The following is a 27,329-nucleotide window of genomic DNA, read 5'->3' as shown; positions in this document are numbered from 1 at the left end:
TCAGTGATGGCTAATGGGATAGTATTTTGTGGCAACACCTTACACAAAAAGTATTTCTTGCACGAAAGAAAGTAATTTGAATTACATTTGGGGATTACAGGTATTTCTTTAAGCATCTGTTAATATTAACAACAGCCTCACAGTAAATTTATTCATTTGTGAAATTTGTTGTCAATCCATCTGAGCTCGAAAATAACAGACATATTCACAAGCACAACACTAGAAAGAAAAATGATACTATTACCTTTCAGTGGATCCAACTTTGGCACAGAAAGATGTGAAATATGAAGCTATAAAACTCTTTGGTAGTGCACCCATGGAAATAAAATGTCTGACAGATAGCAGAAGCATTTTTAAATGTAGATTGAAGATTTTACTCCTCAGCAAGTCCTCCTGTACCATAGAGGAATTCTGGAATAGAAGTAATCAGCACTACCTTGTCAAAAGTTGACATGTTGAGAGGTATGGCTGTAGTACAATTTAGGGTTTATAATTTTAGCAACACCCAGCCACAAGTATGGATTAAAAAAGTTTATTTAACTCAAACCATAACAGGATTCAGATTTTTACTAGTCTGTCTTCAGATGGGATCTTGCAGCTTTCCTGCTGGGACCTCAGTTTGTGTTTGTTACTGGTGTAGTGAAATAAGATAAGAAAAGGTTTTTCATTTATAATATTGTAATATTATGAGAGATTTTTTCGATTTGATCTTCAGAGAAACATCCAAGACTTAATTTTCTCTGATGTATAATGCTTGTGGCTTACACATTACAGTGCATCACATTTAGTTGATTGTGTTTTATATTCAGACAAGAGGGCAGCAACTAACTTACCTACAGATTTGCTCTCTATTTTAAATGGCAATGACACAAAAGTGGTATGCCTTCTAAGATTCTGCAAAATGTCCAACTTATTCACTAGAATTTTAGAAAGAAGTTTTTAATGTATTATCCTGGTGACTGGCTCTTTTTTTTTTTTTTTTTTTTTTTTTTTTTTTTTTTTTTTTTTTTTTTTTTTTGGGGGGGGGGGGGGGGTGGTAAGTGACCAGCCAGGCAAGAATCCCTGTGCAATTATGTTAGCTTTCCTGTTGCATTAGTTATGTTTTAGTTGAGAGTTTTAAAACATTTTATCATTTTACACTATTTTACAGGATGTGAGATGGGATGATTGCAGGAGACCATGGGTAAGATTGGGATCCTTTTCACATTTCCTTGTGATTTTCACATTTCTTTGTGATTAATTTCACGGTCTCTTTCCTCACTATCAGGAATGTTTTGTATTTGTCCTCTGTTTTATTAGTGTTGATTTGTTGCCTGCATCCTGTCAATATTGGATTGCGTGCTCACATTCTTCATTCTGTCAAGGGTGCTTTTTCCTCTTCTACAGAGGAATTAGTGATTTTACTGTTTCTGTCAATTTGCTTTGAAGTTCTTGTCAATTGTTTTGAGTTTTTTCCCTAATTTTCCATGTGTATCCTGTTAGTGTCAAATTTGGGAAAGTGTGCTTTTTTGTGAACCTTTGAGGTTTTAAATGTAGTTTTATTCTTGTCAGGTAGTGGTCTGAACCTCTGTTTGCACATTTTCTGAATTGGACTTTCATAATTTCCCTGACGTCTGAATGGGGGTTTACTACATGGGGTGCCAATTTGGAAATCACTGATGAGTGACTCTGATAATATCCATGTCATCTGTTTTGATGGTTTCTTTTTTAGAAGTGTTGACATGATTTTAAAATATGCCTTCATGCAGTTACTGTGATGTTGTGTATATTCTTCCATCTATGTCTTTTTGAGTTTTGTAGTTCTTCTTTTGACTTGAAACCCTTCCAAACTTCGTATTTTGTATTGAAACATGTCCTGTTCTAACATGAGGAGATTAGAAAATATCTGGCAAATATCTTGCAGTTTCCCTAGTTTATCGGTTCAGCTTTACCCTGAAAACAGTTGATGGGCTTGGTACACATGAATTTTGTTCTTAAAAGTGTGGTAGAAATCTCTGGAATTGCTTTTGATAAATTTGTTCTGGAGAACTTTCAACTTCACTTTTTCAGATGATCATTTTGGTCTTCAAAATATCTGGGATCTCTCTTTTCCATATTGTTTAAATTGTGACCGGTGTTTCATCTTTTCAGAACATTCCTATCTTTTCCATGGCACAGATCTCTTCACAAGCATATGCTCATATTCCACCAGACTGCTTGTTTATTCTTTGCTAGACAAAGTGTCTTCTGAGCACCTTTATTATTTGTCATGTTGAGGCCTTGCCAGCACTCTGTCCAAATGGTATAATTTTGTTTCTCTGAAGTTTTTAATGGTATCTTGAGTGATATTCATCCAGTTTAATGCTGTATTTAGTCATTTTGTATGGACCTTTCATTTAGATTGGTGTGGGTGAGCAGATTTTAACTTTGGAGAGTTAGTGGTCTGAGTTGAATTCATTATTTCTGCTCACCTTGATATTCATTATCACTCTAGTACTTGTACTGGTTATTGCTATGTGATACTGCTCCGAAGTTGAGATTATTTACTTACTTTTTGTGTGCCTGAGGGAAAGACATCACACTTTTCCTCTCCGGAATTCTGCAACCTTTTATGGTGGCATTTAAAACACTATCCGGAGTAGAAGATTCATATGTGTTTTAGTGTGCAAGTAGGTGATTAAGTGTCTGGACTGCCCCACAGCTGCTTGTAACTTACTACTCATACCCACATGAGATCAGATTTGTTGTGCAGCTGAGAATCCTGTTTCTATTAGGGCTTCTCCAAGTAGGGCAGGGTAGGCGGTAACTGCAGCTAATTTCTTCCCTTGGACTGAAGCCCTCTTGCTTAGGAGGGGACTTAAGACAATGTGCTGCAGCTGTGTCTTGGGTTTTCTTTTGTTCTGTTTCTCCCACCAGTCTGCATATTGTGGATGGAGGTTTAACACCAGCAAAAGCGTACCACTATGGGACTGGGGCTGGTCAAAAATACCCTCTAACCAAGCAGACTGTCTCGTTTAAGGCTACATTCAAATGCATGGTGTGGACTGAAGCTCCCCAAACTGGTGCTTGATACTCTCCCATAGAAAAACATTCATAATGCAGTTGACCAGAGAAGCTGGAGATTTGCTCCCCACAAAAGCTGGAGATTTGCTCGCCTCATAGAACCTGTCAAAATGTTGTTTGTGCTGCAGATTTTTCGTTTCAATCCTGTCCAGTGTTTTCTAGAACACAGGATGTGATCTAGAGCAATTCCCAGATATTTTGGGCTGTCACTGTGCCAAAGTTCTGACCCTCTGCATGTAACATTCGGTTTTCTTCTAGCATCTCTGTTTCTTCAGTGAAAGCACATACTTGAGTCTCTCCTGGATTGTGGTTGAGATGATTCTGCTCATAATACTCTTCCAGCCTTTCATGTGTTTGCTTATTTTGATTTTAGCTTCCTCAAAGGTGCTCCCTTGGGCCATCACAGATGTCATCCACATAGATAAAGTGCCTTGCATCTGGAAGATCTGGTTGGTCATTCATATAGATATAGAATCGGTGATCTCACATTTTCTTGAAGTAATCAGTTCTTCTGGTACCTCCTGCAGCTCTTCTTACCATGCATTATTACACAGAATATTCTGCTTTGGAGCGTACCTCTGATTATGTTTATCAGCATGAAATTTCTTTATCGCCCTGTATAGTGTTTGGACAAGCCTTCTGTGATTCATGTGTCATAGGCAGTGCTGGTGCTTATAAAAATTGTGTCAGTTACTAGTTTTTCTCACCCTCATCTTCATTGTGTTGGTTAAGATAAGGACCTGGCTAAAGCATGATTTCTTTGGTCTAAAACCAGGTTGCCCAGAAATAATGTTTTCATCCATACTTGATAAAATCCTAGTCTGTGTCATTCTCTCAAAGACTTTATGTAGGTGACACAAAAATGGGATGAGGCAAAAATTCTTTGGATCTTTAGGTTCTTTCCCTGACATTTAATAGTCTCTGGTCTGAAATTCTTCAGCTTCTCTTTTCTAATATCATCCGGTCTTGCAGCCTGATACTTTTCATTTGCTTTATGACACTTACAAACTGTTGTGAAATACGAGTCAGAGTTCTTTTTCTCAGTTTATCATGACAGTTCCTTAGTTTGTGACTTCTGCTCTTTTTTAATATTCTCAGGTATTGATGAGCTATTTAATTTGGTGTTGCTAAGATGAATTCCTCTTGTGGGTTTTTAGGATCATTGCTTGTATTTTAATTAGTTTCTATGCCCTTCTACTGTTTTGAGCCATATCTAAATTAGCTAAAAGATTTGACCAATTTTCCCTTCTGCCTTCTGCAATACATGTCATCAGCTCTTCACCTGCTTGAATGGTGTCTTCAGCTAGTAGGTTGTTTTTGTATTTAGTACAGTATATCTTGAGTAAGGTAACTGAGCCTTAGTTAAGACTGGATATTTGTCGTATTCTGCACCCATGAGGTATTTGTTTCGGGACACCTTTTTTACTGGGACTACGAAATCCTTATATTATTTTGGAGTCTCTTTTAAGTTTTGCAACTTCTTTGTCCAGTTCTTTTGAGAAACTTTCCCAGCGTGTGTTTTTGTACTTGAAACATTGTTTGTAGCAAGCTTGCTGGGTTAATAATTCCAACTGCTATACACATTATAGGCTTATGCTGTTTTTCAGTTTCTCGGCTGCTTGTAAACTAATGAAAACATTTCCTGGATTACAGCTCTTCTGCCATTTCCCACCTTGAAATGATGGGTTCAGCTTAGGATCCTACAAGAGTTTCCACACAGCCTTCCAGTTAATCTCCATTCTTGTCTGTAGTTTCATAGCCCCAACTTGTGCTTCTGCAATTGAAATCTCTCAGTACAGTTTTGATACTCTTCACGTCGAAAGTCCTGGGTTTATCAAAACAGAAGTCAGCATTAGGTGTTTTGTGGACTCATGTTATTACACAGGTCTCTAATTATGTTATTAGTAGCATTGATTCACTGTTCCACCAATTCCTGATATAAAATCTTGTACATTATGAATGAAAACATATGTGATACTGGTGGAATATTCTACAATATTTGTTATTTTTACAAACTGATTTTCGGCTGTTAACTTCATCGTCACATATAAACTGACTAGGATAGATTAAAAAAAACTTAAACAATGGCTTCTTTCCTGCTTTATGGACCCCATAATGCATGAAAAAAAAAGCAGAAACAGGTTTCTTGTCTTCTTTACCCTTGTTTAGGAAAAGTCTCTCAATGTGGTTAGAAAGTTTAAATCCCCATAGGCTTTAAAACATCATTTTATGTACACATTACTATTGGTCACTTTTTGCCCAACGGTAAAGAAAGCACTCCAGCTTCGGAAAAGAGCAGAATTCTGATAATTGTGGCAAATTCTATGTAGGTCAGTCTGGCGGGGCAATATACACCCATTTGAAGAAATACCATAGAAGTTGGAAACTTAGGCAAGGAGGCTCTACTTTTGCAGACCACACACTTAAAGAAGGCCACAGTTAACAAGGTGCAACATGAAGTCTTTCATCACATCCTTAAAGGGACAAAGATGAACTGCTGTGAAATAATGGCAATTGATAAACATTTTCCCAATTTTCCTAAGCTTAGTACCGATCAGACACGGTTCTCTCATTCGCCACTTCTTACTGGAAGTGCCACTTGTAATCCCATCCAGACCATGTTGGAAATTTCTCCTCCTACTCACAAGTCCTTTATACCAGTTACTAAAGTTGCAGTTGCCCTGTTAAAAATTGTTCTTTATGTAATGATAGTTGTTTCACTTACCCGTTTGACCTCATTTGTGTATCTTACCTGTTTATAATATTGGACCTGCTAAAGAGACAATTATTTTATTCAGCCACTCCCTGGGAACATGCCACAGTGTGTTGTTCAATTTATTTTCTTCTCAGAACAATTGTTGTAATTTGTTATATAGTACATTGTTTAATGTATCATGTGTTTTATCTAAGTTCAATAATTTTACATCACATTTTCACTGAAATAATTCCTCTCATTTTAGTCCTGAGCCATACATTAACAATTTTCATCTTAGGAAATCAACTAAAATACTGTGTAATTCACTAGTTTAAAATCTTTGATCTTACAAAATTTTACAGCCACATACATTTATCTTCATATCCATGATGGCATAACAGCCAAAAACTGGTTTGCAAAATAATAATAATAAGTATTATAGAACATTGCAGTGTCATGTGTTTTTATTCATAATATAACACTGGAAAATCCAGCATGGAATATAACAGTATTATGAAAAGGGTAGTTGCCACTCACCATATAGCAGAGATGTTGAGTCACAGACAGGCACAACAAAAAGAAAAAAAACTGTCAAAAATGAGCTTTCAGCCAACAAGGCCTTCATCGGAGATAGCACACCCACACCCACACCCACACACACACACACACACACACACACACACACACACACACACACACACAGGCAGTTGTGGGCTGCTAATATTAAGCAATGAACTCCTTGCAGCATTCTGCTGTGTCATCCCGCACCTTTGATTGTAGACTATCAGCATCCAGGCTAGGGATTAACCCCCCATGCAGAGGGTGCTGTCAACACAACAACATAAATAGCTGCATATTTGGTGATATGTGACCGTGAAGTGTGAGCTGCTGATGAATGGTGTAGCATTGTGTTCAGCAATGAATTGTGGTTCCGCACCACCTTAGTTGACCTTTGTTGGTAATTATGATCATTACAGTGGAAAAGCCCACATTCTTCCAATACTTTGGAGAGCCACAGCAGTGTTACTCTGCGACAAGGTGCGGAAAGCCATCGAGTGTGACTTCAGGTGGCAGTAGCAGTAACTGAGAGAACTCAAATGGCACAACGGTATGTCGCAGACATACAGCATCCTCATTTATCATCATTCATTTGGAGGTATTGTGGTGCCATTTTTCAAGACAACAATGCGCATCCACACATAGCAAGTGTCTCTATAAACTGTCTTCATGATGCTGAGGTAGTCCCGTGGCCAGCAAAATCCTCATACCTGTCCCCAATAGAATGTGTGAGACCAATTTGGATGTCAACTGCATCCCAGTGCCAGTATTCAGGATGTCAAGCACCAGTTGCAACAGTTGTCGGCCAGCTTGTCTCAGGAGAGGATACAGCAGCTCTACGACACCTTTCCCAACTGAATCTGTGCATGTATCCAGGCCAGAGGGGGTGAAATGTCATACTGATAAGTGGTCTCATACTGCCAAGCTCCTTGTAAAACTGACTACACATCACACACCATTTCAACCCATTAAGTTTCACTTTGTTTCCTCTTCCCTTTCTGGGTATTGCATTTATTTATTTATTTTTAAATCAGTTAGTGTATGTAAGAATAACTCATATTATCTGACACTACTCAAAACAGGAAATCCAACCTCGCATAATACAATGCTGCTGGACCTAGAATTCCAGGGACTCCCAACATATGCATGAAATATGAAGAGGAATGTCTTTAAACTCCTTCCAAACATACATTCAAGAATAATTACTTCATTGGGATTACAAACAGCAACTCCTTCCTCTTTGTAGGAAGGCAGAAAGACTTGAAAAATTCTGGGACAAACAGCAAATCCAAATCTTAGCTGTACAAGTGACAGGGTTCCTGGATGAATGTATAATGGACACATAACGATACTGGATATTCAGAGGAAAGCTGACAATAATGTCTAATTTGCACCTGTTAGGAACCATCTTCTATGTAAACAAGATGGTTAAGGTTTTTTTTATGGTTTTCACTAGTCATTAAGCGAAATGTTGGGATGGTTCCTTAAACGAAGTTACATTCTGTTTTCTACCCCATCAATGTTCATGTTCAATCCAAGGCTTGTTCTCCATCTATAATGACATCTCCATCACACAGACAGTAAAATGTATAAATTGTGTTCTCACCAAAGCTTGCAACATGTAACTGACTGAGCATTTACAAAACCAAATCAATGTAAAAAATAAAAAATCTTTTACTAACAACAGTAAAAAGATTTTATTCATGTGGGGTCTCTTCGTAGACACACTGCCCCCACCCCCCACCCCACCCCACCCCAACCCTCTCTCTCTCTCTCTCTCTCTCTCTCTCTCTCTCTCTCTCTCTTTCATCTTAGCTGGACAAGTTGCATTGGGAATCAATTCTGCTTTGTTTCTAGACAATATGTTGCCAGTAATTGTTGGAATAAAGTCATTTTTAATAGCTCATCACATCATTATTCAGCAATAACTGTTGTAAGCAGACCTTTAATACTTTGTGTCTGTCTGCACAGCCGTGATGGATTGCATGCCACAACGTAAGAGATCACTGATGTATATTAAATCATCACTGGCATCATTAAATCCATATGATCTCCACAAGAAGCTCATCAATGAATATTTGTTGAGCCGCAAGGGCAGCACATCACTCTTAAGAAGAGACAGGTAGGAGTGTCCATAGTAAAGTTAACATATCTTAAATCTTAATGAAAACATTCTGAAGTTACTTTGTACTTGTATTAATACTTGTTTGCACTGTTTTAGACTAAAATAAAATGTAAGCCAAGCTATTTTATTATGTCTGCTTTATTATCAATTAAAAAATCTAGGTCTCGAGATAAATGTGACAGTGATGTTATCCGGGAGAATCATCGGTTTCTGTGGGATGATGATGATATTCCAGATTCCTGGGAAGCCCAATTAGCTAAGAAATATTATGACAAATTATTCAAAGAATATTGTATTTGTGACCTTAGCAGATACAAGGAAAACAAGGTAAATATAAAATGTGATTTTTATATGTAATAATTCAAGTCATTGATCCCTCATTGTTTCTCGCTTGAGATAAATGGACTTACAAAAACATCATATAAAAATCTGATAATTCATACTCTGCTAAAATAACAAGGTGTTCTGTATGTGTCAGTAGTGAGTAATTAATGGAACACAATAATTACTATGAAATACATTTGCTGTAATTTCATCCGTGGTGGTTGTGTTATAAACAGGGCTCCTAGACCACAACATTTTTCATGTGGAAGGGAAAGTTTTCGTTAATTATACATAAAATTAATATATTTCAGTATAAAATAAAATGTGATTGTTAGAGCTAGTTATTTGATGTAGTACTCATCTAGTATATCTTTCGTAAAACTGCTGTAGTTGCTCACTGAAGCTGCAGCTTTGATATTTGTCAGGAGTATGAGATCTTAAAACAGAAGTTTCAAGAAATTTGTAGGAAAGATTGAATAAATAATTGTGGCAGTCAGTCAAATTGCTCTGTTAAAACGAGAAAAACTTGCTGGTGAGAGTCTCGTTTTTCTCAATGTCTGAGATAGCCAGATCACTGAAAATCCAGCTCTATTGGGTAGTAAGTGCTTTCATAACTTTTTTAATCCATTTATTATTAATAAATTGGGCCTGTGATTGGATAATTGCCACATTTATCATTTTTATTTTATAAATGAAACTAAAAAAAAAATACTGAAGCACCAAAGAAACTTCTATAGGCATGTGTATTCAAATACAGAGATGTTTAAATTGGCAGAATACGGTGCTGTGGTCAGTTACTGTTGCGATCGGTTACTGCTGCTACAGTGGTATGTTATCGAGATTTAAGTGAGTTTGAACATGGTGTTATAGTTGACGCACGAGTGATGGGACACAGCATCTCCGAGGTAGCGATGAAGTGGGGATTTTCTAGTATGATCATTTTACGAGTGTACTGTGAATATCAGGAATCCGGTAAAACATCAAATCTCTGACATCACTGCAGCCGGTAAAGATCCTGCAAGAACTGGAATAACGATGACTGAAGAGAATCGCCCAACATGAGAGAAGTGCAACCCTTCCTCAGATTGCTGCAGATTTCAGTGCTGGGCCACCAACAAGTGTTAGCATGTGAACCATTCAACGAAACAATATCAATATTGGCTTTTGGACCAAAGGCCTACTCGTGTGCCCTTGATGACTACACAACACAAAGCTTTAGCCTTGCCTGGGCCCTTCAACATTGGACTGTTGATGACTGGAAACTTGTTGTCTGGTCAGATGAGTCTCATTTCAAATTGTACTAAGTAGATGGACATGTATGGATGTGGAGACAACTTCATGAATCCATGGACCCTGCATGTCACCTGGTGACTGTTCAGGCTTTTGGAGGCTCTGGAGTGTTGTGGGGCATATGCAATTGGAGTAATATGGGACCCCTGATACATCTAGATATGACTCTGACAGGTGACACTTATATGTAAGCATCCTGTCTGATCATCTGCATCCATTCATGTCCATTGTGAATTCTGATGGACTTGGCCCATTCCAGCAGGACAGTGAGACACACCTTACATGCATAATTGCTACAGAGTGGCTCCAGGAACACTATTCTAAGTTTAAACACTTCCACTGGTCACCAGACTCCCCAGACACAAATATTATTGGGCATATCTGGGGTCCCTCACAACATGCTGATCAGAAGAGATCTACACTTCCCTCCAGCACTACTTCAGACATTAATCGAGTCCATGCCACATCACATTACGGCACTCTGTGTGCTCGTGGGGGCCCTACATGATGTTAGGCAGGTGTACCAGTTTCTTTGCCTCTTCAGTGTATAAAAATAATGCAAACACAGTTCCAGTAGAGCTGGTGCTCTCAGTGACTGTCTACAACTTATCCGTGGATTTGAACAATCCTCATAAAAGACAGGTGACCTTGGAATGTGTAATTCAGTAATTGAATTTTTATCAACAAATGTCATTAAAAGAATAAAATCATAAATAACTTCTGCTAAGCTAACGTATGAGAGACTGAGATGAAATTATGTATTAATACGTGTGTTAATAGGCTCCTGAGAGTTACAAAATATCAAGTGAGAATGACAATCAAAAATATAACAACGAATGGAAGTTAAAATGAGGAAATGCTTGTGTCTCTTCCACTTATCAAGATTTAGATTTAGCTGATAATTTGAAAATTCTGAAGTTTAAAGTATACAAGTACATTTTGCACAGTCATAACTTAAAATCAAAGCTTTAGCAATTTGCCTTACATAAATACTACCAGCGTTCTGTGTAAAGCATGTGAAGTCTTCAAATTTAATTAGCACTTAATCAGCTAGCACTATTTGCAAGTATAGCAGTGTAGTTATGGATTTAGAAAAATCCTGTGATGATGGCATTTTGTGGACTGTAAGTTTTCTCTCTCGGCCATCTGACTTCTTGAACTTCGTATTCATTTCAACTGTATGAAAATAAATAGCAAAAGTGTCATTCTTTTGCTAATCAGAGTATTAGTTGTTTTATGTTCATACCGTACCTAATATATTGTAAGTGTGTGAGAGACATGAAGACAGATAAACAGCTGTGTTTATTCTTTCTTGGACTTTTGAATGACTTATATTAATAATTAAGTTACAACACATCTAACGAGGGGGGGGGGGGGGGATTGTTTTTTATTGCTGCTCAACGTGTTTTCTGTACTGTGGCTGGTTCATATTTAATTTTACTTTTTAGTGTAATATATATTCATCTATAGGGTCATTCCATGCCAAGTGGTCTAAACCTTCCCACCATCATGTCTCCAATTTTCTTCAAATTTTATCTGTAGCACTAGTCAAGTGCTAAATTAAGTTTCTCAAGATTTCAAGCCTCTAGCTGCAATACTTGCTGATCTACACCCCCTTGTCTGAAGGGTAGTAAGTTCGCATGCGCGCGACATCAGACAAAATGCCATTTTTGGGGTCTCATAAAATTGAAACCAATTCATAAGAATGGTTAGTAAGATGAGACCCTGTACAGTTTTTTGTGCTGATTCAAACGAAATTAATTATAAGATTACTGATGCAAAATCCGGTCAAACAAGTCGACTCAAAGTGTACCCCTAATTCTGTCGTGACTTAATGCGACAAATTTTGACCAATATTCAGACTGCAATAATTTCCTTGCAGATAAAGATATGGACTTGAACTTTTTACCAAGTCTTATCTTTGTGCTGGACATAATACAGCTGGATTTCCAACTACCCAGGCTTTATAGTCGCCTTGCAAAATCTCTTCAAATTTGGCAGTGTCAGCGCAAATGGCTTTATTTACCAAAGTTCAAAGCCCATTACTACAAAATAGTCAGCCTGGATTTAATTGTGAATAGTATCATCTGAAAGAGAAACTCTTGCTCTACGAGATGGATATATTTTTCTTTTGCAACGCTTCCATTAAGTGCTTATTTACTCAGGTCAAAGTATCTTATATTTTGTGTGCGCAGTGCCCTGCGTTGGTCCATGATGGCTGAGCCATTACTGGTTATCACAATAAAACCAGCATCCCCATCGCCATAGGGGCCACGCCCGATAGCCATGCAGTAACAGCCACGGGTGGGTATCTTTACTGCAGGTTCCCAAGCCTGATTACAGGGTGTCTTTACCACAGGATCCCAAGCCTGATTGTGGGTTTCTTTATGCAGGTTCCCAAGCCTGTCTTCCTCAGTTACTTCATCATTCTGGAAGCATCGTTGATTTGCAAGAGAATGCTTTCAGGAAAACTGTATTGCCGACCAGATGATGTCACTGATGGAGCTGGAATAACACCAATGATAAGTTGTTCTGGAATCCAGCAAGTATCACGTCTTAAGGGCCAATAAAATGAACTTGCAGGACCATGAGGATGCATAAAGCTTATGAAAGCATCTTTCTGTTCGACTGAGATTTCAACGATGTTTCCAATCCACCATTTCTTTTCATAAATGCAAGCAACATACTGCCCAGGCTGAAGATCCATGACTTGAACTACTACTTCAGCAGCACTAATTTTGGCCAAAAAAGATGTCGCATCATTAGAAACTCTACTGACCTTAATTGTCGTCATATCAATGGGCAAAAAATGGTGGTTTTCTCTTGTGCCAGCTAGAGTGTGCCCTTGCAGGAATCTTTCTTCTTGAGAAGCTTTTTCTTCTTCAACTTCCTCTTTGCTGATGAAAAAGAATTTGATTCCATTGATATTATCATTGCAGAAGTTGAAAAGATCTTTGGGTGTTAGAATCTGGTTTTCATATGGACGTTGCAAACTTGCTCTTGCTGCCAACCGTTTTGTTGTGCCTCCAATGCCATCACAAGGCGACTTTCCATGGCTTGTTCCAAAGAAATTCCATTCTGCTGTTATTTCAAAATCTTCTTTGTGATAGCATAAGTTGAGAAAATTCTTGAAATTCTTATATTGTGCAGCTGAACCATCACTGAAGTAGTGGATGTGGCTTATTTTGGAAAATTGCATCTTCAGGTAATTGATTACTTTTCCAATGTAAACATGGACAGTAATCGTATCGTGTCGAAGGCAGTCACTAATAACACAAAGATTCACACATTGCACCTCTTCGTTTTCACAGTAGTAGACTACAAATGGATGAACTGTTGCTTGACTGTTTTCCCAGTGAAAGCCTTGCACTGCATCTTGAACAATAAATGAATAGTTTTCAGCAAAATCCATTAGTATTATGAATTCGCCTTCTTTCAAATCAGTTTTGAGAGCTTTCAGGTGCTGGCTTTGATGCTTGGCAATGTAGTGATGACAAGACAGGTTCCAAATTTTTGCTGCAATATCTTCAACATACTCTTCTGTTGAAAGCTGCTTTGTTTCTAAAGTATCCCTGTCGGTATGAATCCATTGTATGTACTCAATCAGTTCTTCAGGGTCATTATCTTCAAAATATGTTGCAATAACTGCTTCTACACCTTCTGGACCAGGGCAGTTTTCACAACGATGAAGCATACAATCCTTGTTTTCCAAGCTGCAAACAGCTTTGCTAAGAATTTCCTTGTAGTCTTCATTGATTGATGCACCAGTGAGCATAAGCTTGACATTTTGGTGTATTGTACAGACACAAACTGAGTGCATTCCAGCAGAGCCAACTGTAACACACCATTTTGGTCTAAGCTCGCAAAACTTTGAGAAGCCAATTTCTGGTCCATTTTGCTTCTGATAAGACACGTACATTTCCTTCAAATTGCAAAGCAACAACCGCTTTTGCTTGTACACCTTTGTTCCTGAAATTCTCACAGGCACACAGTCTTTCTTCCCTGGACAAAGTCTGCTGAATTCGTCATCTTGAAAAAAGTCATGTACTTTCTGAACAACTTCATCTGAAAGCTTCCTTCCTTGCCGATTTGCTGGAAAAGCTAGAACACCTTGCTCATTCTTCAGTTTTCTCGCTTGCTTTACCATTCTTTCTGATACATTAAATGCTGTTGTCGTATCTTTAATTGTCCAGCTTCTTGGAACCAAGGTCAATATTTGAACTTTTGTCCTACGATTTGACACTTTACATTTTTCTTTCAACTCTTCTATAAGATTATCAAGATCTGCACAATTATTGCATGGGCGACTTTTACTTGAACTTGGCTGTTCATCGTAATTGATTCCTACAGCAGCAGCAATTTGATTCCCAATTAAACTTTGTGCATCCAAGATCTTTCTTTTTGCATAGCTTTGCTTATCTCTTTTACTTAGTTGTCTTCTTTTCAATGGTGAAGCACCAATAAATGATAAACTTTTGTTGATGGCTGGTTCAGTTTCATCCGTTGTGAAATCTTGTTCAGATTGGGTTGATAGTGATGATGAATCTTCTAGCTTTTGGTTCAGTGCCGACATGCAGCGAGGGCAAAGCTTCTGACCAGGTTTTATATCAATCACTTCTTTTTTCTTTAACAGGCAAAGTTTGGCAGCTGTTTCATTATCAAGCAGTCTAAGTCCAGCTTTTACATTGTGATTCCTCTTCTTGAATGGATTGCAACATTTCTTTTGCATCGCTTGATATTCATGTAGGAAGAGGGCTTCATGGTGGAAGCAAATGATGGAATTTTCGTCAAGTTTGGCTTCTGAACGCGAAACAAGCAATTTCTGGTCACATTCTGTGAAATCACTAAACGCTTTGAATCCAGTCTTCTTAGCATAGAAGATAACATGGCACTTCGATGCAGCAGCATCTTTTCCAATTGAACAGGGGGCCAACGATTCTTCTTCTTCATTAACTTCTGACATCTCTCACTGGCCAATCACTGAATAAAACACGAATGAAATATCCAATTATATCAGTAATTCTAAGCGACTATTAAGATTCAAATTCCTAGAAATGAAGAAAAATTAGTGCATCGCGCATACAAAATATAACAACTTTGATGTGAGTTAATGAGTACTTAATGGTCGCGTTGCAAAAAAAACAAATGTCAGTCTTGTAGAGCAAGAGTTTCTCTTTTAGGTGATACTATTCACAAGCAGATTCAGGCCAACTATTTTTTAGTAATTGGCTTGAAACTTTGGTAAATTTTACCGTTTGTGCTGACACTGCCTAATTTGAAGAGATACTGCAGGGCGACCATATGGCCTGGATCATTGCAAATCCGGCTGCATTATGTCTAGCACAAGCATGAAGCTTGGCCAAAAGTTCAAGTCCATATCTTCAACTGCAAGGAAATCATTGCAGTCTTAATATTGGTCAAAATTTGTCGCGTTGTGTCACGACAAATTTTGAAGTATACTTTGAGTCGAGTTATTTGACCGGGGTTTGCATGAGTAATGTTATACATAATTTCGTTGGAATCAGCAAAAAAAACTGTACAGGGTCGCATCTTACTAACCATTCTTATGAATTAGTTTCGATTTTATTAGACTCCAAATATGACATTTTTTTTATGTTGCATGCACACGGACTAAGTACACTTCAGACAAGGGGGTCTAGATCAGCAGCTATTGCAGCTAGAGGCCTGAAATCTTGGGAAACTTACTTCAACACTTGACTAAAGCTACAGTTAAAATTTGACGAAAATTGGAGACCATGATGGTGGGAACTTTTTTCAGTTTTAGACCACTTGGTGTGGAATGACCCTATAACCATACGAACCTCTAAACATCCCTCTTTTGCTCTTTCGGCTGCGTAATATAATAGTTTGACAAGCATGTCTTGTTATTGTAGTGTGTTGATATTTGTTTTCTTTTCTTTTGTTAATATCAAGCCATTTTAAAGTTGCAACATAGGAGAGGATTTGTATATGTACACTCTCAAAAAGACATGCCATGAAGGCATTCTATGAATAGGAAGGAAATTGGTAGATGTGATGTACATGTACAGATGACCAAATGATTACAGTTAATGGGAAAATTGGATGATGTATTCAAGAGAAAAAGCTTCATAAATTGAAGAAGTCAATCACTTGTTGGGTCCTTGTCTGGCCCTTATGCAAGAAGTTATTCGGCATGCCTCCTGAGGGACATCGTGCCAAATTCTGTCCACTTGGAGCATTAGATCATAAAAATCCTGAGATGATTGTAGAGCTCTGTCCATAGTGCTCCAAACATTCTCAACTGGGGAGAGTTTTGGCAAACTTGCTGGCCAAGGTAGGGTTTGGCAAGTTGCAGGAACTCCCACCATTTGCAGGTGGGCTTTATCTTGCTGAAATGTAATCCCAGAATGGCTTTCTATGAGGGGCAACAAAACATGGCATAGAATTTTGTTGACATACCACCACGCTGTAAGGGTGCCTTGAATGACAATTAAAGGAATCCTGCTATTAAAAGAAACGGCACACGTGACCACCGCTCCTGGTTGTCGAACTGTATGGTGGGCAACAGTCAGGTTGTTATCCCGCCGCTGGTCACGGGATCACCAGACATGTCTTCGCTTGTCATTGAGCGTCAGTTCGAAATGTGACTCACTGCTTAAGAGAGTTCTGCTTCAATCAATGAGATTCCAAGCCAAAGACATGTCTGGAGACACCCCTGATAGCAGTGGGATACCAACATGACTGTTGCTCATCATACAGCCCAACAACCAGGGGTGATACCCCCTGCGGGTCCAGGGTAAGAACAGGCCCAAGGTATTCCTGTGACTAAAAGGAGTTCCTCCCCCTCAAGGGGGTAGTTTGTGCCTGCGTCCGGAGACGGACGGTTCAACGATTTAAATTTGTGGTCATTTTGGTTTTTCGCTTATCCTGTTTTCTTCCTTCCTTTGTTTGTTTCCTTTCTTTGTCCTTCTCCTTCTCTCACTGTCTTCCTTACCTTTTACCTTGCCTTCTTCTCCTTGCCTTCTTGTCCACCCTATGGTCTCCGCCTCGGCGTTTAAGACAGTCTGTCCTTTCTCTCCCCTTTTTTTCCTGTTCTTCTTTCCTCCCTGTGCGTTCCTGAAGGCCGACTCACGTGTTTGCACGTGTAACCGGTGACAGGGTAAAGCGTAATTCCCCGGCCGGGGTAGACAAGTAGGGCCCGTGCATACCCCCTGGTAAAGGCCAGGCCCGGGGAGGGGTGATTGCCTGAGCTGACACCTTCCGACCGTGCCGATTGGTCCCTCCATCCGTTACTTGGGAGGTATGACCTGAGGTGTAGCCGGCCGTTTTGGCCAAGCGGTTCTAGGTGCTCCGGTCTGGAATTGAGCGACTGCTACGGTCGCAGGTTCGAATCCTGCCTCGAGCATGGATGTGTATGATGTCCTTAGGTTAGTTAGGTTTAAGTAGTTCTAAGTTCTAGGGGACTGCTGACCTCAGATATTAAGTCCCATAGTCCTCAGAGCCATTTGAACCTGAGGTGTAAACATTCACCTAAGGTGGGGGCACCCTCTGAGAGGGTCCCCACAAGGAAGGAGCGGGCCATCGGAGATGCTGGAAATCATGGGGGATTCATCCACAATGGATTTCTCTTTTTCTTCTCTCTCAACTTCTGCCCAAAAACGGAAACTTGACCAGCCACCAGTGACAAAAGTACTACCGCCTGCCCCAAAGTTCCTCATAGTTTCTAGATCTGAGGACGGAAAGGATTTTTCATCTGTCAACCTTTTTGTTATTCAGAAGGGCGTAGATGCCATAGCTGGACCTGTCAAGTCTTGTACCAGGATGCATAGCGGTACCTTGTTGTTGGAAACTGAGAGTGCCTTTCAGGCACAGACACTCCTTTGGGCCACACTCCTGTATACGTTCCCTGTCAGGGTGGAGGCTCACCGCACTTTGAATTCGTCGTGTGGTGTGGTATCTACTAGATCGCTCAACGGATTGACTGGCGAGGAGATTCAGTGTTTCCTCGCTGAGCAGGGCGTGACGGCTGTCCATGGGGTCATGAAAAAGGTCGACAATGACCTTGTACCGACCCGGACACTTTTCTTGACCTTTGATAGTGTTCAGCTGCCATCACACATCAAAGTGAGCTATGAGGTTATTTCTGTTCGCCCCTATGTCCCGACACCTACACGCTGCTACCAGTGTTAGCGTTTTAACCACACCCGCCAGTCTTGTTCTAATGCGGCTAAATGTGTCACTTGTGGCAGTGACGCCCATGAGGGTGACAGTCCACCTCCATCTCCTTGTTGCGTGAACTGTCAGGGTGACCATGCAGCGTCCTGTCGCGACTGTCCCATCTACAAGGATGAACGCTGTATACAGGAAATTTGTGTCAAATAGAAAGTGTCCACCTCGGCTGCTCGCAAGCTTCTTGCTAGTAGGAAGCCCACGCTGCTCCCAGTGGGGAAATACAGTATCGTCCTCACCTCTCCTCGGCCAGGGAGGTATCGATGCAGACAAGCGATCTGACCTTTAGCGCTATGGTCGTCCATTCGGCCAGTGCTAAGATCGCCCGGCCAGTGTCTCCTCTTCCTCCATCACCCTTACGACACAAGCACCTTCATCAGCTTCTGCCAAGACTTAAGACCCAGAAGTCAGATGCACAGGCCTTCAAGGACTGTCCCATGAAGACTTCTTACGTACCCCGCACTCCCAACCATCGACCAGTACTTCGACTAAATGACCTTCCAAGAAGGCTCATAGGAAGAAAAGTTCTTCTCCACCATGGCGTGTTTCTTCTCCACCATGGCGCGTTTCTTCTCCTGCGCCACCCAGCGGTTGCCACCCCAGGCCGTCATCCATTTCGCGTGGCCGCACCGCTGGTAGCCGAACATCTGGCTGTTCACCAGCGGAGGAAGCTCCCCCTCCCGACCATCTTAACATGGTGGCCGATGAACCTATTGAAAAAATGGACGATGACTCTCCACCTATTAATAGCGGCAGCAATGCTCGTTCGAAGCCAGGCCCCCAGCGGCCTTCGAGGTGACCCCTTCTTGCTTCTCCTTTTTTTTTTTTTCTTCTCACGATGACACTTCTTCATCGGAATATTCGCACCATTCGCTCCAATCGAGAGGACTTAAAGTTGCTGCTACACTTGCACTGTCCACTCGTAATAGCTCTCCAGGAAACGAAGCTACGTCCATGCGATCGTATTGACTTGGCACACTATACCTCTGTGCATTTTGACCTACCTCCTGTGGCAGGTATTCTGTCTCGTGGAGGGGTTATGTTGCTGGTCCGGGATGATACCTACTACGATCCCATTACATTGCACACCGATCTGCAGGCAGTTGCCGTCCGAATTACTCTCCCCACTTTCACATTTTCCATTTGTACTGTTTACACTCCATCGTCATCTGCCGTTACTAGGGCAGACATGATGCAAATTATTGCTCAGCTACCTGCACCATTTTTGTTGACTGGATACTTCAATGCCCACCATCCCCTTTGGGGCTCTCCAGCATCCTGCCCAAGAGGCTCCCTGTTAGCAGACCTTTTCAACCACCTCAGTCTTGTCTGCCTCAATACTGGCGCCCCTACTTTTCTTTCGGACACAACTCACACCTGTTCCCATTTAGACCTCTCTTATGTACTACCCACCTTGTACGTCGGTTTGAGTGGTACACTCCTTCTGATACATATTCGAGTGACCACTTCCCTTGTGTTATCCATCTGCTGTATCATACCCCATCTCCATGCTCAACTAGTTGGAACATCTCCAAAGCAGACTGGGAGCTCTTCTCTTCCAGGGCGACATTTCAGGATCAAAACTTCGCAAGCTGTGATAGTCAGGTCGCACACCTCACGGAAGTCATTCTCACTGTTGCTGAATATTCCATTCCTCATACTACTTCTTCTCCACGTCGCGTACTGGTCCCCTGGTGGACCACAGCATGTAGAGAAGCGATACGTGCTCGTCGACGTGCTTTACGCACCTTTAAACGCCACCCTACTGTGGCGAATTGTATTAATTATAAACGATTACGTGTATAGTGTCGTCATGTTATTAAAGGAAGCAAGAAAGCCAGCTGGGCTACTTTCATGAGCTCCTTCAACAGTTTTACTCCTTCTTCTGTTGTCTGGGGTAGCCTGCGCCGGCTACTGGCACTAAGGTCCACTCACCAGTTTCTGGCTTGACGGTCACGAATGACGTCCTAGTGGCCCCTGAGGATGTCTCCAATGCCTTTGGCCAATTTTTCGCAGTGGTTTCGAACTCCCCTCATTACCTCCCCTGAAAACAGACAGAGGAGGTAAGGCCACATAAATTCCGCTCCTCAAATCATGAAAGTTACAATGCCTCATTCACCATGCGGGAACTTGAAAGTGCTCTTGCCCGGTCACAGTCCTCTGCTCCGGGGCCCAATTCTATTCATATTCAGATGCTGAAGAACCTTTCTCCTGCGGGTAAAGGTTTTCTTCTTCGTACTTATAATCGCATCTGGATTGAGGGTCACGTTCCCACATGCTGGCGCAAATCTACTGTTGTCCCGATCCCTAAGCCGGGGAAGGAGAAGCACTTGCCTTCCAGTTATCGACCCATTTCCCTTACCAGCTGTGTCTGTAAGGTAATGGAACGAATGTTTAACTCTCGTTTGGTTTGTCTGCTCGAATCTCGACGCCTACTTATGAATGTACAATGTGGATTTCGTAGGTGCTGCTCTGCTGTTGACCATCTGGTTACCTTGTTGACCCTCATTATGAATAACTTCTTGTGGAAGCGCCAGACAGTAGCTGTGTTCTTTGATTTGAAGAAGGCTTACGACGCCTGTTGGAGGGTGAGCATTCTCCCCACCTTGCATACATGGGGTCTTCGCGGTCGTCTCCCTCTTTTTATTCGTGCATTTTTAATAGATCGAAAGTTCAGGGTACATGTGGGTTCTGTCCTGCCCGACGCCTTTTGCCAGGAGAATGGGGTGCCATAGGGCTCAGTTTTGAGCGTCGCTCTCTTCGCCATAGCGATCAATCCAATAACGGATTTATTTAATTGATGAAAGGAGAAAATACAAAAATGCAGTAAACGAAGCAGGCGAAAAGGAATACAAACGTCTCAAAAATGAGATCGACAGGAAGTGCAAAATGGCTAAGCAGGGATGGCTAGAGGACAAATGTAAGGATGTAGAGGCTTATCTCATGAGGGGTAAGATAGATACTGCCTGCAGGAAAATTACAGAGATCTTTGGAGAAAAGAAAACGTCTTGCATGAATATCAAGAGCTCAGATGGAAACCCAGTTCTAAGCAAAGAAGGGAAAGCTGAAAGGTGGAAGGGGTATATAGAGGGTCTATACAAGGGCGATGTTCTTGAGGACGATATTATAGAAATGGAAGAGAATGTAGATGAAGATGAAATAGGAGATATGATACTGCGTGAAGAGTTTGACAGAGCGCTGAAAGACCTAAGTCGAAACAAGGCCCCGGGAGTAGACAACATTCCATTAGAACTACTGACAGCCTTGGGAGAGCCAGTCCTGACAAAACTCTACCATCTGGTGAGCAAGATGTATGAGACAGGCGAAATTCCCTCAGACTTCAAGAAGAATATAATAATTCCAATCCCAAAGAAAGCAGGTGTTGACAGATGTGAAAATTACCGAACTATCAGTTTAATAAGTCACAGCTGCAAAATACTAATGCGAATTCTTCACAGACGAATGGAAAAACTGGTAGAAGCCGACCTCGGGGAAGATCAGTTTGGATTCCGTAGAAATGTTGGAACACGTGAGGCAATACTGACCCTACGACTTATCTTAGAAGAAAGATTAAGGAAAGGCAAACCTACGTTTCTAGCATTTGTAGACTTAGAGAAAGCTTTTGACAATGTTGACTGGAATACTCTCTTTCAAATTCTGAAGTTGGCAGGGGTAAAATACAGGGAGCGAAAGGCTATTTACAATTTGTACAGAAACCAAATGGCAGTTATAAGAGTCGAGGACATGAAAGGGTAGCAGTGGTTGGGAAGGGAGTGAGACAGGGTTGTAGCCTCTTGCCGATGCTATTCAATCTGTATATTGAGCAAGCAGTAAAGGAAACAAACAAAAAGTTCGGAGTAGGCATTAAAATCCATGGAGAAGATATAAAAACATTGAGGTTCACTGATGACATTGTAATTCTGTCAGAGACAGCGAAGGACTTGGAAAAGCAGTTGAACGGAATGGACAGCGTCTTGAAAGGAGGGTATAAAATGAACGTCAACAAAAGCAAAACTAGGATAATGGAATGTAGTCGATTTAAGTCACGTGATGCTGAGGGAATTAGATTAGGAAATGAGAGACTTTAAGTAGTAAAGGAGTTTTGTTATTTGGGGAGCAAAATAACTGATGATGGTCAAAGTAGAGAGGATATAAAATGTAGACTGGCAATGGCAAGGAAAGCATTTCTGAAGAAGAGAAATTTGTTAACATCAAGTATTGATTTAAGTGCCAGGAAGACATTTCTGAAAGTATTTGTATGGAGCGTAGCCATGTATGGAAGTGAAACATGGACGATAAATAGTTTGGACAAGAAGAGAATAGAAGCTTTCAAAAGGTGGTGCTACAGAAGAATGCTGAAGATTAGATGGGTAGATCACATAACTAATGAGGAGGTATTGAATAGAATTGGGGAGAAGAGGAGTTTGTGGCACAACTTGACTAGAAGAAGGGATCGGTTGGTAGGACATGTTCTGAGGCATCAAGGGATCACCAATTTAGTACTGGAGGGCAGTGTGGAGGGTAAAAATCGTAGAGGGAGACCAAGAGATGAATACACTAAGCAGATTCAGAAGGATGTAGGCTGCAGTAGGTACTGGGAGATGAAGAAACTTGCACAGGATAGAGTAGCATGGAGAGCTGCATCAAACCAGTCTCAGGACTGAAGACCACAACAACAACAACAACAACAACAACAACAATTGATACACGACTTCCAATGAGATTTTCACTTCCAGAAGAAGTCTTCGTATACCCTCTGCTGGATCATGTGACGCGCCATCTGCAAATTTTCTTTTACGAGGGCTGTTCAATAAAGAATGATCATAAATTTTTTTTTTTTTTTTTTTTTTTTTTTTTTTTTTTTTTTAACAACATACCTTTACTCATCCTCATAATTTTGATGGTCCTTCTCGGAGTAGTCTCCCATGAATGTGATGCACTTGTCCCAGCGTTTCTGCAAGTCTTCAGATACATGCTGGAAACCATTTTTGGTGAGGTGCTTCAAAATCGTCTCAGCAGCCTTCACCACAGCTTCTAGTGATTGATAATACCTCCCACGAAGACATGTCTTCATGTTAGGGAATAGAAAAAAGTTACATGGTGCTAAATCCGGACTGTAGGGAGGGTGAGGGAAGCATTTCACGTTGATTTTTGCAAGATATTCAGAAAGAACATTGTCAATATGCGGCCGCACATTATCGTGGTGCAGCATCCAGCCTGCTTTATGGAAATGTCTTTTGCACCTGATATGGACTTGCAATGTTTTCAGGACATCCCTGTAGTATTGTCCAGTTACTGATGTGTGTGCAGGTACAACACGCTGATAAACCATCCCATGGGTATCAAAGAATGAAATGACCATAACTTCCCCAGCAGAAGCAACCACTTTTGCTTTTTTGGGGGTTGCTGATGAAGGAGATTTCCACACTGAGCTTTGCTGTTTGCTCTCAGGATCAAAATGACGTAGGCAAGTTTCACCGGTAGTGATTACATTTGAAAGAAACTCCAGATCTTCCTCTAACATCAACTTCAACTGCATGCAAATCTGCACACTAATTTCCTTTTGTTCAGTAATCAACAGTCTTGAAACCCATTGCACACACACTCTGCCATGTAATTTTGTGCAGGTGGGTGGCACCCAATAAAATGTTCAGTATTTCAGAAAGTGATCTTAAGGTAATTCAGTGATCCTCTCTCACAATGACAGCAACAGTGTTGATGTTTTCTTCCACACTAACAGTAACTAGAGCACTGGGTCCACATTCCTTTGAAATTGATTGTCTCCTCTCTTTAAAAATTTTAGACCACCTTCGAGCTGTGCTGTAGAGGAGAACAGACTCTCCATAGGCCTCCTGTAACAATGTATGGGTCTCAGCTAAAGATTTGCTGAGATGAAAGCAGAATTTCAAAGCCGCCTATAGTTTTTCGTGTGTTACCTCCATTGTAGTGGTAGGCGACACTGAACATATATGACCTTGCCTGCCTCTCACAGCCTGGAACCAGGAGTCTCAACAATGAAACTACTACAGTGTGTTTGTTGCACATTAAGCTAACAGAATATCATAAGATTAAATTTTATCACTAGAAATTATGACCATAAAAAAATTATTGTCATTCTTTATTGAACAGCCCTCGTATCTTATCTATTGTTGCAATTATTCATCCTTTCATTGGGGTTTTCAACTTGTGAAATAAAAAAAGTTCACAGGGCCCAGGTCTCGAGAGTATGGAGGATGAGGCAGCACAGTTTTTTGTTTTTTGTGCAATAGTCACACACCAACAGGGATGAATGTGTGGGTGCGTCATCATGATGCAAGAGCCATGAATTGTCTTGCCAGTTTTCAGGCTGATTCCTTTTCACATTTTCTCGGAAGAACACATCCCTGTAGTGCCATCGATTTGACAGTTTGTCCCTGAGGCAAGATTTCATGATGAACTAATTCTTCAAAGGCAAAGAAAACTACCAGCATGGCTTTGACATTTGACCTGAGCTGACGAGCTTTTCTTGGTCTTGGAGAGCCTTTCCCAACCAGTTGTGAAGATTGAACCTTGGTCTCAACATAATAGGTGTAGGCCCCAGTGTCACCACCAGTTATGATTCTCTTAAAGAACATCTTGTCCTTATTTGTGCAAATCCAAACGCTCTTCATAGATTGCGAGGCAAAGGTCTTTCTGGTGAGCTGTTGGATGAACTTGGCACAATTCACACTGAGGTGATACAGTGTACGATATGACATGCGATACAATGCAGAAGCAACCCATTTCAGCAGAGCGCGAAGAATCATAATGGAAGCAACTTAACTGTTTCATACTGGGACGATGACAATATGACACTGATACATATCTAACAATACCAGAGAAGGAAAGTTGCTACTCACCGTATAGCGGAGATGCTGAGTCGCGATAGACACAACAAAAAGATTCACACAATTATAGCTTTTTGCCATTAAGGCCCTTGTCAGCAATGGGCACACATACACACACGCACACACTCACACAAACGCAACTTGCACACACATCTGCAGTCTCAGAGAACTGAAACCACACTGTGAGCAGCAGCACCAGTGCGTGATGGGAGTGGCGACTGCGTGGGGGTAAGGAGGAGGCTGGAACAGGGAGGGGGAGGGGTAGTATGGTGGGAGTGACGGACGGTGAAGTGTTGCAGTTTAGACGGACGGCAGGAGAGAAGGTGGAGAGGGGGGAGGCTGTAAGTAGCAGAAAGGAGAGAAATAAAACGAAATTAAAAGACTATGTGTGGCGGTGAAATGACGGCTGTGTAGTGCTGGAATGGGAATGGGGAGGGGGCTGGATAGGTGAGGACAGTGACTAACGAAGGTTGAGGCCAGAAGGGGAATGTAGGATATATTGCAGAGAAAGTTACCACCTGCGCATTTCAGAAAAGCTGGTGTTGGTGGGAAGGATCCATATGGCACAGGCTGTGAAGGAGTCATTGAGATGAGGGGTATCATGTTTGGCAGCGTGTTCAGCAACAGGGTGGTCCACTTGTTTTTTGGCCACAGTTTGTCGGTGGCTGTTCATGCAGACAGACAGCTTTTTGGTTGTCATGCCTACATAGAATGCAGCACAGTGGTTGCAACTTCGCTTGTAAATCACATGAATGGTTTCACAGGTAGCCCTGCCTTTGGTGGGGTAGGTGATGTTAGTGACCGGACTGGAGTAGGTGGTGGTAGGAGGATGTATGGGACAGGTCTTGCATCTAGGTCTATTACAGGGGTGTGAGCCATGATGTAAAGGATTGGGAGCAGGGGTTGTGTAAGATGGACTAGTATATTGTGTAGGTTCGATGGATGGTGGAATACCACGGTAGGAGGGGTTGGAAGGATATTGGGCAGGACATTTCTCATTTCAGGGCACGACGAAAGGTAATCAAAACCCTGGCGGAGAATGTAATTCAGTTGCTCTAGTCCCGGATAGTACTGAGTTACGAGAGGAGTGCTCCTCTGTGGCTGGACTGTGGGACTTTGGGAGGTGGTGGGAGACTGGAAAGATAAGGCATGGGAGATTTGTTTTTGTACAAGGATGAGAGGATAATTACGGTCAGTGAAGGCTTCAGTGAGACCCTCAGTATATTTTGAGAGGAACTGCTCATCACTGCAGATGCGATGACCATGGGTGGCTAGGCTGTACGGAAGGGACTTCTTGGTATGGAATGGGTGTCAGCTGATGGAAGTAGAGGTATTGCTGGTGGTTAGTAGGTTTGATATGGACGGAGGTACTGATGTAGCTATCTCTGAGGTGGAGTTCAACATCTAGGAAGGTGGCTTGTTGGGTTGAGTAGGACCAGGTGCAGCAAATGGGGGAGAAGTTGTTGAGGTTCTGGAGGAATGTGAATAAGGTGTCCTCAACTTCAATCCAGATGGCAAAGGTGTCATCACTGAATTGAAACCAGGTGAGGGGTTTAGGATTCTGGGGTTTTAGGAAGGATTCCTCTAGATGGCCCATGAATAGGTTAGCATAGGACAGTGCCATGCAGGTGCCCATAGCCGTATCGCGGATTTGTAGGTAATGCCTTCAAAGAAGAAGTAATTGTGAGTGAGGATATAGTTGGTTATGGAGACTAGGAAGGAGGTTGTTGGTTTGGAATCCATATGGCATCTGGAAGGGTAGTGTTCGATAGCAGTAAGGCCATGGGCATTAGGAATGTTAGTGTACAGGGAGGTGGCATCAGTAGTGACGAGGGGGGCACCATGTGGTAAAGGGACAGGAACTGTGGAGAGTCGGTCGAGGAAGTGGTTGGTATCTTTTATATAGGAGGATAGGTTCCGAGTAATAGGTTGAAGGTGTTGGTCTACGAGAGTAGAGATTCTCTCAGTGGGGGCACAGTAACTGGCCACAATGGGGCATCCTGGGTGGTTGGGTTTATGGACTTTAGGAAGCATGTAGAAGGTGGGAGTGCGGGGAGTGGTAGGGGTAAGTAGAGAGATGGATACATATCTGTCGTACCGCCCGGCACTACACGGAATGCTGGTCACTCCGTACGACTCATATCGTACAATATGCAAAGAGTGAAATTTCAAGTAATCAGATTTGCATTCTGACAAAGTTGTTGTATGTAGATGAAGT

General features: G+C 41.3%; 1 protein-coding gene across 4 annotated transcripts in view; it reads left to right on the top strand.

Moving 5' to 3' along the window:
* Nucleotides 1–27,329, top strand: part of LOC124615927 (protein FRA10AC1 homolog) — a 68,321-nt gene that overhangs the window by 7,112 nt on the left and 33,880 nt on the right. For all 4 annotated transcript variants that reach the window (XM_047144123.1, XM_047144131.1, XM_047144140.1 and 1 more), the window contains exons 2-3: nt 8,267–8,417; nt 8,582–8,747. In XM_047144123.1, coding sequence (XP_047000079.1) covers nt 8,272–8,417; nt 8,582–8,747 — 312 coding nt within the window. In that variant the 5' untranslated portion in view covers nt 8,267–8,271. The remainder of the gene's footprint in view (nt 1–8,266; nt 8,418–8,581; nt 8,748–27,329) is intronic.

This window comes from Schistocerca americana, chromosome 1 (assembly GCF_021461395.2).
Source record: "Schistocerca americana isolate TAMUIC-IGC-003095 chromosome 1, iqSchAmer2.1, whole genome shotgun sequence".
Lineage (NCBI taxonomy): Eukaryota > Metazoa > Arthropoda > Insecta > Orthoptera > Acrididae > Schistocerca > Schistocerca americana.
The sequence above is the reverse complement of the archived record's forward strand: the minus strand, read 5'-3'. Positions and strand labels throughout refer to the sequence as shown.